At 42.1% G+C, this 18111-nt stretch overlaps 2 protein-coding genes across 6 annotated transcripts; one reads left to right on the top strand and one right to left on the bottom strand.

The window, feature by feature from the left end:
• The first annotated feature begins 462 nt into the window (after positions 1-462).
• nle1 (notchless homolog 1 (Drosophila)) lies at positions 463-17814 on the top strand. 5 transcript variants are annotated; one of them, XR_009785037.1, is made up of 16 exons: positions 463-581; positions 3452-3608; positions 3678-3898; positions 4556-4635; positions 4729-4805; positions 4882-4979; positions 5930-6122; positions 6191-6326; positions 8062-8108; positions 8195-8397; positions 8476-8635; positions 9206-9276; positions 9351-9484; positions 15532-16427; positions 17142-17257; positions 17755-17814. XR_009785037.1 is itself a non-coding variant. In XM_061750802.1 (13 exons), exons 2-13 carry the CDS (start codon positions 3474-3476, stop codon positions 9361-9363), a joined length of 1434 nt encoding a protein of 477 aa, XP_061606786.1. In that variant the 5' UTR covers positions 463-581; positions 3452-3473; the 3' UTR covers positions 9364-9681. The 5 variants fall into 5 exon arrangements, 1 of the variants encoding a protein (XP_061606786.1); XR_009785039.1 differs by lacking the exons at positions 15532-16427; positions 17142-17257; positions 17755-17814 and adding exons at positions 11580-11688; positions 12271-12326; positions 12410-12541; XR_009785038.1 differs by lacking the exons at positions 15532-16427; positions 17142-17257; positions 17755-17814 and adding an exon at positions 11580-12393.
• On the bottom strand, positions 9682-14991 carry slc25a1a (solute carrier family 25 member 1a). Its single transcript, XM_061750803.1, has 9 exons — positions 14713-14991; positions 13769-13876; positions 13596-13695; positions 12782-12920; positions 12614-12698; positions 12439-12543; positions 11551-11666; positions 11418-11491; positions 9682-11341 (listed from the first exon to the last, which is right to left on the bottom strand). The coding sequence occupies exons 1-9, from the start codon at positions 14897-14899 to the stop codon at positions 11227-11229; spliced, it is 1029 nt and encodes a 342-aa protein (XP_061606787.1). The 5' UTR covers positions 14900-14991; the 3' UTR covers positions 9682-11226.
• Positions 17815-18111: the final 297 nt, after the last annotated feature.

The raw sequence follows: 18111 nt of genomic DNA, 5'->3' as shown, positions 1-18111 counted from the left end.
AGAGTTACTTAACTAATTAGCAGATTATAGGGACACCCGTATTAAAATCATGGTAAATTAATGGGGAAACGATGCGAAAGTTACGAGAATTGGATATAATGTATGTATTATTATTATTATTATTATTATTAACTGTTAAATTCAATGTCATGTAACAGACGGTAGGAACAAAAAATATTTTTAAAATGAGTTGAAAAAAACATTTGAACTATATATATTTTTTTAGACATTTTGCCCATTATTTGTGTATGAATATGTGTGTGAATGGGTGAATGTGAGACTTTGTAACGTGCTCTGAGCAGTGTGGTGGTGTAGATAAAGCGCTATATAAGTGCAGCCCATTGACCATTTATCATTTTACCATTTTCGCGAGCCTTGACGTAGTAACGGAGGATTTAACAGAGATGTTACCACTTTTACATATGCGCCACCGAAGCGAGCGCTCACTTCCGCATTCCAATTTCCCATGAGCCCTTGCGTCACCAGGCACGAAAGCTCCATGGACCGGCCTCTTCGCCTTATAACAGCTTTGTACATGTACACACGTGTGGAGTTTTAACATATTGCTTCCTCGTTCTAAGGTAAAGTTTTAACACTAAAGTTGCTTTATACGAAGTCCGACTGAGGAATGTGAGCAATTGTTGATAGTATATTGTTGCCGTAAGTGCCGTTTTGACCATTTAGTTGGCCCAAAACACTGTGGCGGCTCGCGGCTAGCTAACCGAGCTAGCTTGACGGGCTAGCGCTAACTGAGTTTCTAATAGTTCTATAATACACAGTCTGAGCTATGGCTTCTATTGTTACGTTAAACGGAAGATCACCAAAGTGTTGTTTTAACACACATTGGGCCGCATTAAAGTAGGGCTGGCAGATGAATTGATTAAATGGAGTTTATTTATTAGGATGATTATTATTATTTTTGTGGCTTCCGTAGTTCAAAGCACGCCTCCGCTGACGTGCACTGCTTGCACTAATAACATGACCGTGAACAGAGAGGAGCTACTTTACAAAAGCAGTCAGTGACCCGTTTAGTGACTACTTTATTAATATAGCGACTAACGACGTTTATTCCAGCAAAGTAACAGACAACATAATGTGGATCGTCACATTATCTGTGAATAATACAAAAAAAAAAAATCTATTAATTTTGTTGAAGTTGTTGCCAGTTGATGCGCAGGTGAAAAATGAATAACTCATTAAATAAATAATGGTTTCAACGCTTGTTTGGTATCAGGAGTAATAAAGCAAATCCTAGAAGTGAGCTACAAAACAAAAGCAAAACTTGATTTAAATAATGTCATTGTCATTTTGTATAAGTGAGGAGGAAAAACGTGATTCAAAAATCTTTTTTTTATTATTTTAGAAAACTTATTTTTAAAAATTGCCCTTATTGCCTCTTATTTTAATGTACTAAAGTGACATGTAGGACTTAGACTTTACTTTAGATTTTATCGGGCTGATCGGTATCGGCTGATATTTAGCATTTTATGCTGATCGGCTTTAATGTCATAATTCGCTGATCCGATCAATGACGTCATTGACCGGCTCCGCAAAAGACATTTCCTCCGGGTCGCCGTGTGCACAGTATATTTGAATCCATCCATTTTCTGAGCCGCTTCTCCTCACTAGGGTCGCGGGCGTGCTGGAGCCTATCCCAGCTGTCATCGGGCTGGAGGCGGGGTACACCCTGAACTGGTTGCCAGCCAATCGCAGGGCACATAGGAACAAACAACCATTCGCACTCACAGTCATGCCTACGGGCAATTTAGAGTCTCCAATTCATGCATGTTTTTGGGATGTGGGAGGAAACCGGAGTACCCGGAGAAAACCCACGCAGGCACGGGGAGAACATGCAAACTCCACACAGGCGGGGACGGGGATTGAACCCCGCACCTCAGAACTGTGAGGCTGACGCTCTAACCAGTCGGCCACCGTGCCGCCTATTTGAATCCAAAAGCTAATTTATTTTTAGCCTTGTCGTGTGTCTTTTGACGTAGAACTGTAAATATCTGGCGGCCAATTAAGTTTTTCAACAAAAACAATGTCGGCGGTGTGGGACAAATAACACGTCGGAGACAGGAAACACGTAATGCCCGATCAGACTACAAGACAAATTTGCTCTTTCGCGATTGCACTGTCAGACTACTGCAATAAAATCTTGTATTCCGATACCACCGTATCCCGTTTTTTACGATCATTGGGCTTTATCTTGTCAACTCAAATGCGACCGGATACACTCGTTACCGTGGCGACGACCAAGCGTGGAGCGCGTCAACTTTGTGTTATAAGGACAAAATGAGGAAAAACGTGTGTTGGTGGTCACCGGTGCTCAGGACAGGAGAGGACGTTCGTTTAAGGCTCGCTTGTGGTATGTTCACGTACTTTTAATATGATACGGCTCACAACCAGGCAATAAAATGTGATGTAGCCTAGCAAGCTAGTGGTAGCACGAACGGTTGGACGTAAACATGCCGCCGTTCTGTCGAATCATGCTCTAAAGTTTCGGTGTGGGTGAAGTCATTTAATTAAAAATAAAGTAATTTAATTACAGTAAGTTAGCACCCATTATTTCTGTCATGTAATGTTGGTTTGACCTGACTGATTAAAATACACGATCTGACTGGAGCAGGGATTTCCAACCTTTATGGAGCCAAGGAACATATTTTACAGTTGAAAAATCTCACGGGACACCAACAAGCAAAAATGTCACAAAAAGTGGATACATTAATTACTGTATTTACTTCCTGCCATCTAATAGAAGACCCTTTATTTGTTGTGTCTGTCACTATGCCTCACTGGCATAAATAGAGGAACAAAGACTTTTTGAGCAATTAAGTACACACGTATATACAGTAAATGAACAGGTGATTTATATAGACACATTCCTCCATCTTGTGATCGGTTATCGTTTTTTTAAACTCGCTGATCGGTGATCGGCCCCAAAAATCCCGATCGTGTAAAGCCTAGTAGGACTGCAACTAACTATTGTTTTAATAATTTATTTGTCTGTCGATTATCTTTTCAATAAATCAATGAATCGGATATAAAAGAATAATTTCAATCCCTTTATAAAAAAAAAAGACTTTAAAATTACAATACAGAAAATACACAGACATATATTTATTATGATTCAGGTACTGGTTTGGGGTGTAAAATGTAAGAAAATAGGCAAAAATGTTGATCATTGAAAGCAGATGCTTGCAAATGTATTGTTTTGATTCAACACAAAGATAATCAGTCTGCTCTCATGGAGGACTACAGAAATCTGACAATATTTACTGTTGAGAGGCTTAAATTCTGATGATTTGGACAATTTAAAGTTAAACAAGATCTCGAAACCTTTAATCGATTATTGAAACAGTTGTAGATTAATTTGATAATCGATAAATTGTCGATTAATTGATTAATTGTTGCACCGCTAGTGACATGGTTTGTTCACTTTGGCTTAAAGGTCTCAGTTAAGGCGTCTGAAGATGAGTGATGAGGTGGAGCGGCTGCTGATCCGTTTCCAGGATGAGAACGGGGAGTTTCTGGGCTCCCCTTTCGATGTTCCTGTCGACATCACTCCTGATAAACTGCAGCTGGTCTGCAATGTGTTGCTGCAGAAGGTATGCGTGCCCAAAAATTGCACACACAAATGAGCAGACTATTTAAAATGTCGTCTTCTTCCCTTTCAGGAGGAGGCGGTGCCGTTGGCGTTTTTTGCCCGTGGTGATACGGAGATTGTGTCCAGTCTGAGTGTCTGTGTCAAGGAGCTGGCATGGGAGACTGAGCAGGTGCTGCCGGTGATGTACCAGCCCCAGGCCGTGTTCCGGGTGCGAGCTGTCACCCGCTGCACCAGCACGCTGCAGGGGCATACCGAAGCCGTCATCTCCACCGCTTTCAGTCCCACCGGAAAGTGAGTGTCACAAAAGAGGGACTCGTTTTACATAGATAGTACAGTGGTGCCTTGACTCGCAAGTTTAATTCGTTCAGTGACCACGCTCGTAAGCCAACATTCGTGTCTCAAATCATCTTTCTCCTTTAAAATGAATGCAAATGCCATTCATCTGTTCTCCCAAAAAACACCAACAAAATCTTTTGGAATGGGATTTTTAATAAGAAAAATACCACTCCACAGTATTCTTCTTTATAAAAACATACAATAATCACAATTAATTCGAATGTAAAGAATAAACAGTTTGTGAGTCATGAGTTCATGTTTGAATTCAAAGGACATTGTGTGGCTCCTTCTGAAGTGTGTGCCTGGGCCACCAGGGGCAGTATAATACATCCATCCATTTTCCGTACCACTTCTCACTAGGGTCGCGCTTAGTATAATACAGACAGGCATATTACACATAGATTTGATGATGAAGCACAGAAGACGATCATTGGTACTAAGCTGTAGGGGAATGCAATGCAGTTATGTTTAGTTTTACTGTAAACTTAAACTGAAAATGGCAATTAACGTCTTGACACAAAAACCTGGCCTCTTTTTTAAGGACCTGTCCGCTCTCTGCTGTTTTTGATACTGAAAAAATGTGGAACAAGTTTGCGTTTTGGGTGTTTTTAGATATTTGGCCAGCGGGTCGGGTGACACCACGGTGCGCTTTTGGGACTTGATGACCGAGACACCGCATCACACTGCCAAAGGTACGCTTGCCGCTCTGTGCCGTATACGCTAATCTAAGATAAACCATTAGCGAAGCACGCTTACTTGTGCTGGCTCGTGTTTTATGCTGACAGGGCACTCACATTGGGTTCTAAGCATCGCCTGGTCGCCTGATGGCAAGAAGCTTGCGTCAGGATGCAAAAACAGTCAGGTGACTTGGCAACACGCACTACCACTCACCTTGTCACACGTATATGTTTATTATGTTGTAATATATTTTTTTATAGATCTTTCTGTGGAATCCAGTGACAGGCACACAAATCGGGAAGACCTTGACCGGACACACCAAATGGATCACTTGGCTTTGCTGGGAACCTCTCCACCTGTAAGTATCGGTGCACCCGACTGGTCCAATGTTTGGACGAAAGTATTGGGCCACATCTTTCCGTTTAATTTACCAAACACTATCCTTAAAGTTGACATTAAATCCTTAAATCTGCCTTAAAAATGATGTGTAATCATTAAATCCACTTTAAAATACATTAGTAATCCTTAAATCCATATTAAAAATAATGTCATCTTTTACTCCACTTTAAAAAGACACATTATCCTAAACCCTACCTTAAAAATTATATGGCATCCTTAAATCTGCCTTAAACGTTATATGTAATACTTAAATCATCTTTTAAAATAATAAGCAATCCTTAAATCTGCCTTAGAAGGGATATGTAATGCTTAAATCATCTTAAATAGTCAGTAATCCTTAAATCTGCTATAAAAACGATATGCAATCCTTAAATCAGCCTGTGAGAAATGTTGTCATCCCTTTAAAAATTATAATTACATTTGCCTTAAAAATTACATGTAAACCTTAAATCGGCCTTAAACATAACACTAACCCTAAGTCTACTTTAGCAATTGTATGTAATTCTTAAATTAACCTTATAATTGACACATAATTCTTTAATCTTCTTTAAAAATTACACACAATCCATAAATTTGCCTTAAAAATGTCAAGTAATCCTTAAACCTGCTTAAAAAAAACACAAACCTTAAATAAACCTAATGAATGAGATATAATCATTAAGTTTCCCTTAAAAATCCTGGAATTATGGAATCCTTAATGATGCCATAAAAAAGATACGTAATCCCTAAATCTGATTTAATAATTATATTTAATCTTTAAAATGACACGTCCTCCTGAAATCCGGTTAAAAAAATGACACGTATTCCATAAATCTGCTTTGGCATCCTTACACCATCTTCTTGTAGGTGTTTGAATATTTCTGTTCGTATGCGTACCTCAATCGATGAATCCTCTTGTGTTTTCGCCAGCAACGCCGAGTGTCGCTACTTGGCGAGCAGCTCCAAAGATGGCTCGGTGCGCATCTGGGACGTGGTGCTCGGCCGCTGCGACAAGATCCTGACGGGCCACACGCAGTCGGTCACCTGTGTCAAGTGGGGCGGCGACGGGCTCCTGTACACGTCGTCCCAGGACAGGACCGTGAAAGTGTGGCGGGCCAAAGACGTGAGTCGCGCCGCTGGGTATGATGGGTAAATGTGACTTCGAACGAGCGTCGATTTGTTGTTCTTTAGGGTGTCCAGTGCAGGACGCTGCAGGGTCATGCTCACTGGGTCAACACGTTGGCTCTCAGCACCGACTACGTGCTAAGGACAGGCGCCTTTGAACCGGCAAGCGCCACCGTTAACCCACAGGACCTCACCGGATCACGTAAGAACAAAAGATGTTATATTTAAGTTAAAAAAGTAAAATAAAAATGTAATGACACCCACGATGCCCTTAAAAGTCATACTTGTCAGTCTACAACAGGGGTGCCCAAACTTTTTTGCCCCGAGATCTACTTTTCAAGCAGCCAACCTCCCGCGATCTACCTTTTTTTGGGAGCGGGGGGGCCGCGACCATGTCTCCGGTTTGAGAGCGCAGAGCGCTCGCTACCAGTGAGATAAAATTCTGGGCCGCCGAATATTAATGTATATTAATCAAGCAACGGGATGGATGATAGGCTGATGTCTTTTTTTTTTCACGCGATGTCATGCGATCTACCAATACTACCGTCGATCGACGCATTGAGCACCCCTGGTCTACAACATAAAATCAAGTAGTCAATTTCATGCAATGTTGCAGAAATGTCAGAAGTAAATGATTTTTAAAAAATATATATTTTTTAATAATAATAAAACATTTTTTAGTTATGGAAACTTGTGTTCTATTTTTGTCAATCATTTTAAAAACAAACGCGACCCGTACACTTGCATTTAATAAGAAATGGTAAAATACAATCATCTTGTACCATTCTCCATGAACCAGGAAGGAACCTGTTAACGAACGTGCATACGTTTATTCGAGGAATGAAGCGCTTTCTGCACTCCTGTCTTGAAAAATGGTACAATCCAGTCGTCTTACATGAACCAGGAAGTAGCTTGTTAGCTAACGTACATTTTGTTGTTAGGAATTAATGGCCTGAATTAATTTTCCCTTTGGCATGTAACAAAAGTGAAAAAAATGGTACTATCCGGTCTCGCAACACAAATACCAAAAGTCCCCGGATGCCTTGAAGGTAACTGTCAACCCCTGCATATTTTTGGTTTGGCATTTGCTAGTTCCCCTATTTCCAGATTGTCATTTTTTTTCATTTTTCAATTGTCAATTTTGTAATCATTCTTTATTTGTTGAAAAACTCACCCTAACCTTAAACCTAAATCAATAACAGTATTGCTTTGGTTCCTTCTGGTGGCATCTTGGTGCCAAGGGACTGTTGAAGTCAGTTGCGCTACATTTAGACAAAAGTAGTCCTTTGCTGCCATCTTGTGGCATCTATTATAGTACTGTATAAACCTTTTTATGGGGGGGGCTGTCAATTATTCACAGCAAGGCTCGGTCCCAATACCCTGTATTTAAAGGGGACATATTTTGCCAAACTTTTTCTAGTATTTGGGATGTAATATTGTCTCTGTGGTGCCTCAATAGACGTGAAATATTAATTAAAATCGTCCACGCAGACGTTTTTCTGCCAAGAGGCCTGAAATCAGGTCATTCGAATTTCTCGAACGTATCTACGTCACTAGCGAAGATCTCCGCCTTCCCTTTACGCTCCCGAGCCAGCGTTGTCAACATAACAAACGTGTGCCCTCACAAGTGGGTCTTCTACACGGAGGCAACCAATCAGAGGAAAGGGGGCAGTCTTAGCCAAATATGGACAAAGCAGATACAAAACTGGGTCAAACAGAGCTGTCAGAGAGAGCTGTCAGAGGGTCCTTTTCTGGACACAATGACAAAACCAAGGTTTATTTTTTTATTTTTATTTTATTATTATTATTTTTTTTTAAATTGTCACTTTTATACAATGTCCATGGTAGAGAGTCAATCTATGAAGGTCTAAATAGCCAAAATACGGGACCTTTAAGAAGCTTGAGAAAGTCTGAATTCTAACATTGTCTTCTCCTAGTGGAGGAACTAAAGGACAAAGCCTTGCAGAGATACAATAATGTTCGGGTTCGTATGTGGTTTTTTTTTTTCTTCTAATTTTAAGTCTGTATATCCCTGGAAAAAATGACGTGACTTTCCGGCCGGTCCTGCAGGGTTCCAACCCGGAACGCTTGGTATCAGGCTCGGACGACTTCACCTTGTTCCTGTGGAATCCGGCTGAGGAGAAGAAGCCTCTGGCCCGGATGACGGGCCACAGCGCCTTGGTCAACGAGGTGCTTTTCTCCCCTGACACCCGGCTGCTGGCCTCGGCCTCCTTCGACAAGTCAGTCAAAATCTGGGACGGCCGCACTGGAAAGTAAGTAATACTGCTGTTATCCATGTGGTGATCTGTGGGTGTCTGCTAAGCTAACACCTTTGCACCTGATCCTCGTAGGTACTTGATGTCCCTCCGTGGCCACGTGGGCTCCGTATATCAGGTGGCGTGGTCAGCCGACAGCCGGCTGCTGGTGAGCGGGAGCAGCGACAGCACGCTCAAAGTTTGGGACGTCAAGAGTGGGAAGCTCAATATGGATCTTCCCGGCCATGCAGATGAGGTGAGGGAACATTTACATTTTTAAATATATACTATTTAGAAAATCAGTAAGCATATATCTAAATAAATGTATATATTTTTTCAAAATATAGATTTTCGGTTAATATATTTTATCTGAGGTTTGTTTTTAGAAAAACCTGTAAACTAAAAACTATTTTCAATTTGTATCTATTTAAAATATAAATAAGGAAATTTAATCAACAATTTGAATTTGTTTTTAGATTTTAATATTTGATGAAAAATATACTCTGTATAAAATTATTTTTCCAGATTGGTTGTTAGATTTTAATATATAATTATATATTTTCAGAAATAAAATGCATTTGTAACGAATCGTACCTTTCAACGATTTAAAAATTTGACATTTTAATATTTTTTTTAACCTGTTTTTTTTCTAATAAAGAAACTTCTAGTTCAGCATAAAAAAATATCTTTAAGAGATTCTACATACTTCAGAATTAGCCATGTGCTGTTCGCTTAGGGCTGCTGTGGCAAAGCTTAGACTGAGTGCTGGTCCAATACGTTTGTTAACCACTGCGTATGTGTATGAAAGCTATTTGCTCTCATTCAGGTGTTTGCTGTGGACTGGAGTCCTGATGGACAACGAGTGGCCAGCGGTGGTAAAGACAAATGCCTCAGAATGTAAGTAAAAATACCAAGAGACCTTTCTGTCTTTTCAAATCAACCATTTTAACTTATTTCGTGTGTCTTTACAGATGGAGAAGATAGCTATAATGGCCACAACCTCCATTTCCTTCCCACCAAGTGATCTAAAAGCCAGAGTAAAGATGCTTCATAGTTAATTTGGCGTTGAAAAGCATCGTCATGGTGACTCGCTGACACAAACAAGGTCAGAATATGAAGACTTTGCCTCGGGTGGTATGTGTCTGTAACAGTTGGGACTGCTTACAACTCCCCCACGCCCTCAGCCTTTAATCTCCTCCCTCCTCAAAGCCTCAACCTGTGGAGCTCCTCAGAACTGCAGCGAAGCCAATTGTCACATACAGTCAAACCCCAATTACTCAACAAATAAATATGTACACCACAGATTTTCCACACCAGCAACGTTTATTACACCGTGAAAACATCAGTTTGTTTCCTGATTTCTTTTTTTTTTTTTTTAACAGTCGAAACGATTGCACAGGTTAGTCACACACTCACACACACAATTGGAAACAACATTCAGATGCATAATGGCGTCTCATGTTTGGAGTTTGGCAAAAAAAAAAAAAAAAAAGACTCAAAAGGCTTTCTGTGTAAGGCAGAGTGGTTTTCGATACTAATTTGTTTCCACAGTAAGCCTCTCAAATGTGTGCTCACCTCCCCAACCCCTTAGATGTTCTTATATACATGAAACTAGAATGAGGATCATAAGTGTATAAAACAATTCAGTTAAATTGATAACATTTAGAAAACATAAAAACCCATGATAATAAGGTCAATGGTGTGAAATCTTAACGCTAAGTGCTAACTGGCTACTACAAATATTTGGCCTACGTGTCGGATCAGCACTACAATGATCCTATTCGCGTCGAATGAGACAGATGGACTTAGCATGTGGCTAACTGACAATTTTGCAATGTCAATCAACTTTTCGATGACAAAAAGTCGGATCTAATTAGCTTTCTAGGATACAGTTCATCAGAATAGCGTGACAATGAACGAAACAGATGGACTTAGCATGAGGTTAACGGACAGTTTTGCACCCCCAAAAAAGCAACGTGAATCAACTTACCAGTGATTAAAAAGTGAGCTCTTAAAGCTGTGTGTGCTAAATAGCTTCTGGGGTTAAGCTTCATATGTAAGTCTCAACAACAGGCCTGTTAGCATCAAACGCTTGACTTAGCATGTGGCTAACAAAACAATTTCACCAAAAATGCAGCATCAAATCAATTTAGCTGTGACAAAAAGTCTGTTAGCGTTGAGCAAGACAGCTGGACTTCGTGTGCGTGTTTAAAACTGTGCCACCATTTTTTATGTCTTTCCCAAACCAAAAGACACATTTGTGGTTTCAGTACTAAGCGCTCACCCCCACCCTACGTACAGTATAATTAATAGAAGGTAAAAACATAATGTACCAAAGCATTGGGACAGTCAAAGGAATTAACTAGACCACTGACTCTTAATTATTCCTCTTACCAAGAAGGTATGGACTATTGTATGCATCTACCCATGTGGGGTTTAGGAGACCCCCCCCCCCCTCCCTTTTTTTTTACTGTTCACAGTGCACAAGGTCCATCAAGGTGTGCCTGGATGAGTTTGGTATGGAAGAATTCCTCAACGATGAACTAGCAGGTCCAACATCACTTCTGATCTCTCAAGTGAAAAAAAACTTTACCACAGAGATTTTGTCTTTTGTCTACCAATTTATCACTTTTTTGGACTCCACTCAAGTGCCTTAAAACCTGTGGTCGCTTAAAGTGATTGGTCTTTTTTTTTTTTTTTTTTAATAAACTTCGCTCTTGCACTAACAATCCTCCATTGCCATGTTTTAGTGCTGGAAAGTGTTCCTAAAGCGACGTGGAAATATCTGGTCTGGTGATTTCCAGAGGTTTTTGCCAGTCTTCTTTTAGGGGATCCTCTTAGGTCCTCTTATTGGGTCTTCCACACGTTGTTGAGCAGCTTGACCACCTCCTCGTAGATAACGAAGACGATGGCCACGTCCAAGCACACACGGCCCAGCCGGGGAATGGTCCCTTTGTAGAACCTTTTGAGACAGGACAGGAAGACATTAGCTACAGTTGAGCTAGTAGTTAGTCAAGCGAAGAGCTGAGGTAACTCACGCTTGGGGTCCTTCCTGCTTGAGGATCTGGAAGGCGCAGTCCACCGTGTTCTTGTAGCGATGGGCATCCAGACCCTTTAAAACATGGTCTTTAGAAACACTTTAAAGGTTAAACAACAAATGTCGGAACTAACCTGCATTCTCGTCTTGACCACGTCCAAAGGTGTGTTGGCGAAAACGCTGGCGGCCCCCGCTGTGGCTCCAAACATGGCCGTGACGATCGGGTGCATTTCCTTTCTGGGATCATCCCCTTTAGGGACGAGAACCAAAATGTAAGTGTAAATACGCACAAGACCGTCAGGTTTCTGATCTTCCAACCAAATTTTGGTGATTTCCAGGTCAGTGCAAGACCCGTCAGTCCTTGTGGCTTATGACTTTATCAGTTTTTGTTGTTTCCTGGTAAATCAGCTCCCTTCCTTCCCTGAACTTGTGATCTACCACCTGTCTCGCTTTGTATCTGAAACCCTGTGGCCCTCCAGTTTTGGGGAATTGTTAATGAGAGCGACCTGCAAATTTCCTGGATGTAGTATCGAAGGCCATGTGAAAGGGAAGAGTGGAAAGCAAACTCCTGTTGTGTTAAAAGCCATTGTATCTGCCGGAGAAGTCTCAGACACTGGCACTGGCTGATATTCTGTTACTACACCAGTTTTCTGAAAACTGTGAAAGGGGCTTTTGTCAGAGCCATGGTCATACGTAGCAGATTTCTAATTATTAGCCCTTATTCTTTAACCTTTGTTAGCTAGTAGGCTACCTTTGTGAATGGGAATGATGTTGACCTGTGAATTTCCCAGCTATGGAGGTAGTATTAGGAAATATCAGAAAGATGACTGTGTTGAAAGCAATTATATCTGCAGGACAAGGACCAGAGACAAGCACTGACGTCGCCATCCCACCTGACTTCAAGCAAGAGGTGTGGTACATCCTGGAATGTTCATCGCATTTGTTGTTATTAATCCCCCTATTCCTTCCTGTCCATCATTGTGCGTTTCGCAGCTTGCTGGTTACTTCTGTGCGATTCCTACCTTTGTACCAATTGCGTAGCGCGTTCATCACATAAAATCGGATGGCCTGATTGGTTCCCTGCTTGAGCACGGTCGCCGTCAGACCTTGATAGGTCCCCCGGACACCTAAAGGGGTGAAAACTGGATAAAGCTAATGGCTAACAGTCATCCTCAGGGCTTTTCTTGGAAGTCCTACCTTGCTCTCTGATAATCTCGCTGACACCGTGGAAGAAACCCCGGTAGCGAGGCCTCATCGAGCACTGGTCATGGATCATTTTCACCTGTGAGGGATCGCGGGCCACGCAACAGTCACACGAATGTCCCGTCACAAATGTGCTCCTCCCTTTCCTGCTATGCCACCCACCTTGAGAGTCTCCATGGGGCACACGATGACGATGGCCTCGGCGATGCCCGCCCCCAAGCCGCACAGGAGGCTTCGTGTGTTGTCCAGCCGGCCCGTGGCGTCCCGCATTGGATTGCTGAGGATCTCAAAGGTGCCAAATCTGCGGGGGATGAGTATGTGGGTATTCCAACTTGTTTGCTGTTTTGATCTTGTTTTTACTTCCTACCCAAATGGATTACATTGAGATTTAGTCTCGTTTTAATTTGGTGAACATAAGCAATGTGAACACACAAAAGTTCTCCAGGATCAGCTTGTTTTGCGTGATGCCTCAGACCTAAAGTCAACCAGAATGAGAGGTGGTCTCAGAGAGGGCGTCTCACTTCAGTTTGGTTTGCTTAACCTAAGCTAAAAACTGTAGCAGGTCTAACATTTAAGTCTTCCCCCGAGGCCTCATCACACCTGAAGTGAGACAAAATGACCACTTAGTCCTCTTTGACGAAGTGTGTGAAGTTCCTCGAGGCCTCACCAGACCTGAATAGGACCGAACTGCTGTTCAGAGCACCCTAAGAGGAGCTGAGCAAGTTGAGTTTGGTCTCAAATTGGTTTGTTTCAGAGATACCAAATTGCGAATCACAATTATTTTGTGTTGACACTGCAAGTTAAGTGAACCACAAACCAAACTGGGATCCATTCCGGATCAGGCTCCATTCCCTCCCTGAACGTTTCTGGAGTGCAAAACATTCCCAGTTTGTTTGGACATGCCGGGTGTGAAAACTGATCCAATTTAGGGTTGTTGGCGGAGGTCTATCAAATGCACTTGGAACACAAATCTAACCTAACTGCCGACTTGGGGATGGAGCCATAGAGCAGCGAGCTGAGCCCTCGGTACAGGCCTCTGAGACCGTGATCCTGCACGGTCAGCTTTACGCAGTCACCTGCCAACAACATGGACATTTAGACGAGCCCAGACAGGGTGTGGGTAGTTGACGGCATCCAGTTGTAACCTACCGATGCCCCGATAACGCGGCGGGTTGGCTCGCTCATCCAGCTGCAGCTGAGTCTTGACATACTCTGTCGGGAAGGTGATGCAAATCTCGATTCCGCCCGCAATCCCACCTAAAGTGAGAAATTTGGTAATTGTCATGCATTCCAGAGATCCCTTATAGGGGAGACATTTTTCCAAGGAGCCCCTCATAATCCTTAAACCTATTAAACATATAACTACAAAGTGCACTGCTAAATGCTATGGGAATTATTTGGTTTTTGAAGGTTTCAACCTAAATATGCATGCCCTGTTTAACAGAAAGGAACTTGCAAAAATTGCAAAATGTATCAATTGTTGCAGGCTGACGTGTACTGCTTCCAAACAACAGGCTCCGAAAAGAAGTTTACAAAAGCGCAGTCAGTCACGCTAAATATAGGCGATTTGGCTATATCACTTGGTGACTTTTCCACACCGCATTAGTGACTATTTTTCAAAAAAGCGACTTGCAAGTACTGTTTCTTTAACTAATCAGATTTCAAATTCACCTCAAGAGGGCCTGCGAGCTGGCCCAAGATAACGTCACCATTTTTCCGACTGATGATTGGTGGGTCAGAGTAAGTTGAACTTGTAAAACAATCTACACACATTAATACATTTAATAGAATTTCTGGTGAGTATGGTTCTGTTGTTGGTTTTTGTCATCCATTTATTAGCACGCAGGTCTCCATAGGTCTGTATACGCATTTAAAAGAAAATAATACGACTTAATTTATTGCAAATTATTTTGGGGCCCCCAGTTTGAGAACCACTGGGATAGATGTAGACGCGACAGTACATGAGCATCACTGCTGGATTGCCTTAGTGACCCAGTTCGCCTTAATAGGCGCCAGCTTGTGCACAAAGCAGCTCTACAGTAATACAATCGGCTCAGATTGAAGCGTTAAAATAAAAAGGAAAAAAAGCGGACCTGCTAGGATGGCCTTCCCGGGATGCGTCATCTTCCTACCCCCCACTGCCGCCGCCGCCAGACTCCTGGCCACGTACGAGCACCTCAGGGCCGGCGGAGGCGAGGGCGTCGAGCCGCCACAAGCTCTCGGCCGCCGGCCGCTGCTGTCGCCGTTTTCACCCGGGGGAGAGAGCTTGTCGAGCGGCATGCTGGAGAGAAGGCGCCGCTTCAACGACAACAACAACAGACTGGCTGGGGTTGGTGTCAGTATGCAAGGCAGTGGGTCAGTGAAGGGACCACGCCATTGGCTGGGCTGGCGCGGCTCGGTCACATGACCTGGCGCTCCCGTTGTGGGCCAATGAGGAAGAGGATGCAGATTCATTATTTTTTTTATTTTTTTTAAGCGATGCTCTGGCCTGTTCATCAGCAGACAGTGTGACGTCACTCAACAGTTATACATTCAGGTGCATCTAGTTAAATTCACATAAACAAACAAAAATCGGAAAAACATAGCAATAAACAACTGTTTTTTAATTTCCACGACTGTTGACACATTCAGGTGCTGTATGAAAAAATCCTATTTGTTGGGGTTGCGCAGTCCGTCAAATTGGAGACACTTTGTCTGCAGGGAGAAACAACACATTCGGTCATTTGCAGTGTGTTGCATGCGCATTGCGCACGGCGTCAAGTGTAACACCTAATGACGTGCATGGCTAGTATCGTGCTTTATTCCATTAAAATGTAAGGAAAATGTTCTAAAATTTTCCCAATGTTATAAAAGTGACTTCCACGATCGACACCTTGCAAATTAATATTGTTTTTGTATTGGATTTTATTCAGGGGCAGGTGGACCTAGTAAAGAGACGTGTGCGGATGCCCACCTCATGCCAGCTCAGCGTGTCCGAGGGCAATGCCAGGTGGCAGTGGGGGCACGCTCGCTGCGTCTGCTGCTGCTCACCATCGGAGGGCACCCTGTACCCCCAGCTTGGCCCCTCGCTGCCCCACAGGGGGCGACACGGCGCGTGCGAGGACCAGGCCACGCCGAAGTGGGGGCGAGGGTCCGTCTGGTAGTTCATCTTCAATCCTCCAGAGGGCAGTAGAGACGAATAATCCGAAACCTGCTGCAACTGCAGAGAAGTATCGTAGCCAACGGTTTAGTTCCTGAATAAAATTGTTTGTTTGTTTGTTTTTACAGATGTGTGGTAACCTGAGGAGGTGGGGGATGATACTCTGGGTCAAGGGACCTGAGACAGTACCAGCACGCTTCTGAGGGGCCATCTATAAACAAATGTCACCATGGAAACAGAATCAAAACAGACACATTTGCTTACTGGTTGGCCTTAGAACAAAGTTGAATAGTTTTGATGTTTTTTGTTTTTTTGTCTGGTTTGTGAGGTAGTTGTTCTAGCGTCAATTACCCATGGAGTGAGTGCCCCTGCAGTAAGTAGTGTGCACTGCAGTGCAAAGGGAGAAACCCAACTAAATGTGCATATACATCTGGTTTTGGAATTTAAGAATCTTGAATTATACTAATCGGAATTTGTTTGTGTATATATAAATAATAAAACCTAAATGAAAACAATCCACGTTAAGTAGGATGCACAGCATAGTATGTAAGGTTGATCCCATGTAAATGTTTAAAATATTTTAAATTTATTATTGTTATTTTTCCAAGTCACATGTTCCACCGGAAGTTGCATCTTTCAGTTCCTCTGCAGGCCATGGGAAAGCCAAAAGTGAGTTCAGCCAATTTATTTGATAATATTTCAACTATGAGATTTCTAATCGACTGGTTTTGATCTTCATGACATTGTAACCGTTTTATTATTGGTTTATACTTTGATGTGTGTGTTTGTTATGATTTTACCATGCGTGTTGGAGGGAGGTGACGACAGTACCATAGGTGTCAGCTCTGCCTCTGTCGGTGTCGTGCATGGTAGGGGGTCACCACTTTGCATTTCAGTGCCTTCCACTTCATCTTGTGAGCTCTCTGGATCGGTGACCTGAACAAGACTTGAACTTTTATTGTCATTGATTGAAATGCTAAAAAAAAATAATAATCAGATTTATCTGTGGCATGGCATGCATATGTTTTCCACTGCATCAATTTTTCAGCTTGTTAGTTTTTGGCATTATTTTATTGGGCATCATGTTTTAATGTAATTTATTTATTGAACGGAACAGAAGATGACTGAATGAATGAATTTTCCAATATTGTTTTCTGAAATGTTTGGTCAAACTTACATGTTAAATTTAAATAAAGAATACAATTATGCATCTTAATGATAAAACAATGAAATGTTTATTTAAAAATCATTTACTCGATAAATTACTCTGTAGTTTATTAGAAAAACATTTTCTGTAAATAATAAATCAAAATTACCCATGTTGATGCCCACCCACTGTATTTTTGCTACCGAGCAAACCTGACCTCCGTCTCTCCATCACAGGCCCCGCTCTCAACTTGTTCTCCTCCACCATCTTCTGGTTCTGAGAACTTTTCGAACCCGCCGCCCTCTTCCTCCCCTCTGGTCGTCTCAGCCAGGTTGGAGGTGGTCCTGCTCAGGTGAGAGACAATCATTAAACCCCATCCTCCCTTCACAAAATGTTCTATTAGAAGATTATCAGACGGGTGAGTTCAGATGCCAAGGTGGCCTACCTTTCTGCCTCGCTGCATCCCTGCATGCCTTCTCCCGCAAGTCTGTAGAGTTATCCTGCACCTGACTGTGTGAAACGGAAACTACAGGTGTTCAATATTTGATGCGTTCGAATGGCTCCCAAGCAGCTAGCTGAAAAGACTCATAGTGGGCCGAGGCTCGAGTGTCCTACCACTTTGGATGTAAACAATCTAGAGGGGAGTACTTGGCACCATCCCAAGACATCATTTAAAGGGGAAAGTTGTTTTCACACCTTATTCATGCATCGCTGTAGATGTTCGATAATGGTGTGTCCTTAAAAACTTGACAGGCATGTTAAAGGATACAGGAATGTAATCTAATATGTATAGAAAAGACCAGGAAAAGAAAAACATTGTCATTGCTTCTGTTTATATTTGTCCACCAGATGGCGCCACGTTCCCCCATTCAAAGCATGCAGCACAATTTCACACTTGATTATTAAACCACCTACCCAAACCCACCCTGACCCAGTGGTTCTTAACTGTTATCATCCTGGCACCCATTTCCCTATTATCGTTAAGTCTTGACAAACCTTAATAGAAGTTAAGTGTAATAATAATAAAAAAAAACTTTTGTTAAAAAAACAGCCTTAAAAAACATGTATTGTATATCTTAACTCTAAAATGGAAATCAAAATATTCTTCAGAAAGTTCTTTCCAACTGTGTTGTGTGAGTTTCCATAACTGTGTGGCTACTTGACTTTTCAGTTATTAATTATTAATTATCTATATATTGATAGCCT

The sequence above is a fragment of the Phyllopteryx taeniolatus genome, chromosome 17 (genome assembly GCF_024500385.1).
Source record: "Phyllopteryx taeniolatus isolate TA_2022b chromosome 17, UOR_Ptae_1.2, whole genome shotgun sequence".
NCBI classification, from domain to species: Eukaryota; Metazoa; Chordata; class Actinopteri; order Syngnathiformes; family Syngnathidae; genus Phyllopteryx; species Phyllopteryx taeniolatus.
Note: the sequence above shows the minus strand (reverse complement) of the source record. Positions and strands in the feature narration are given on the sequence as shown.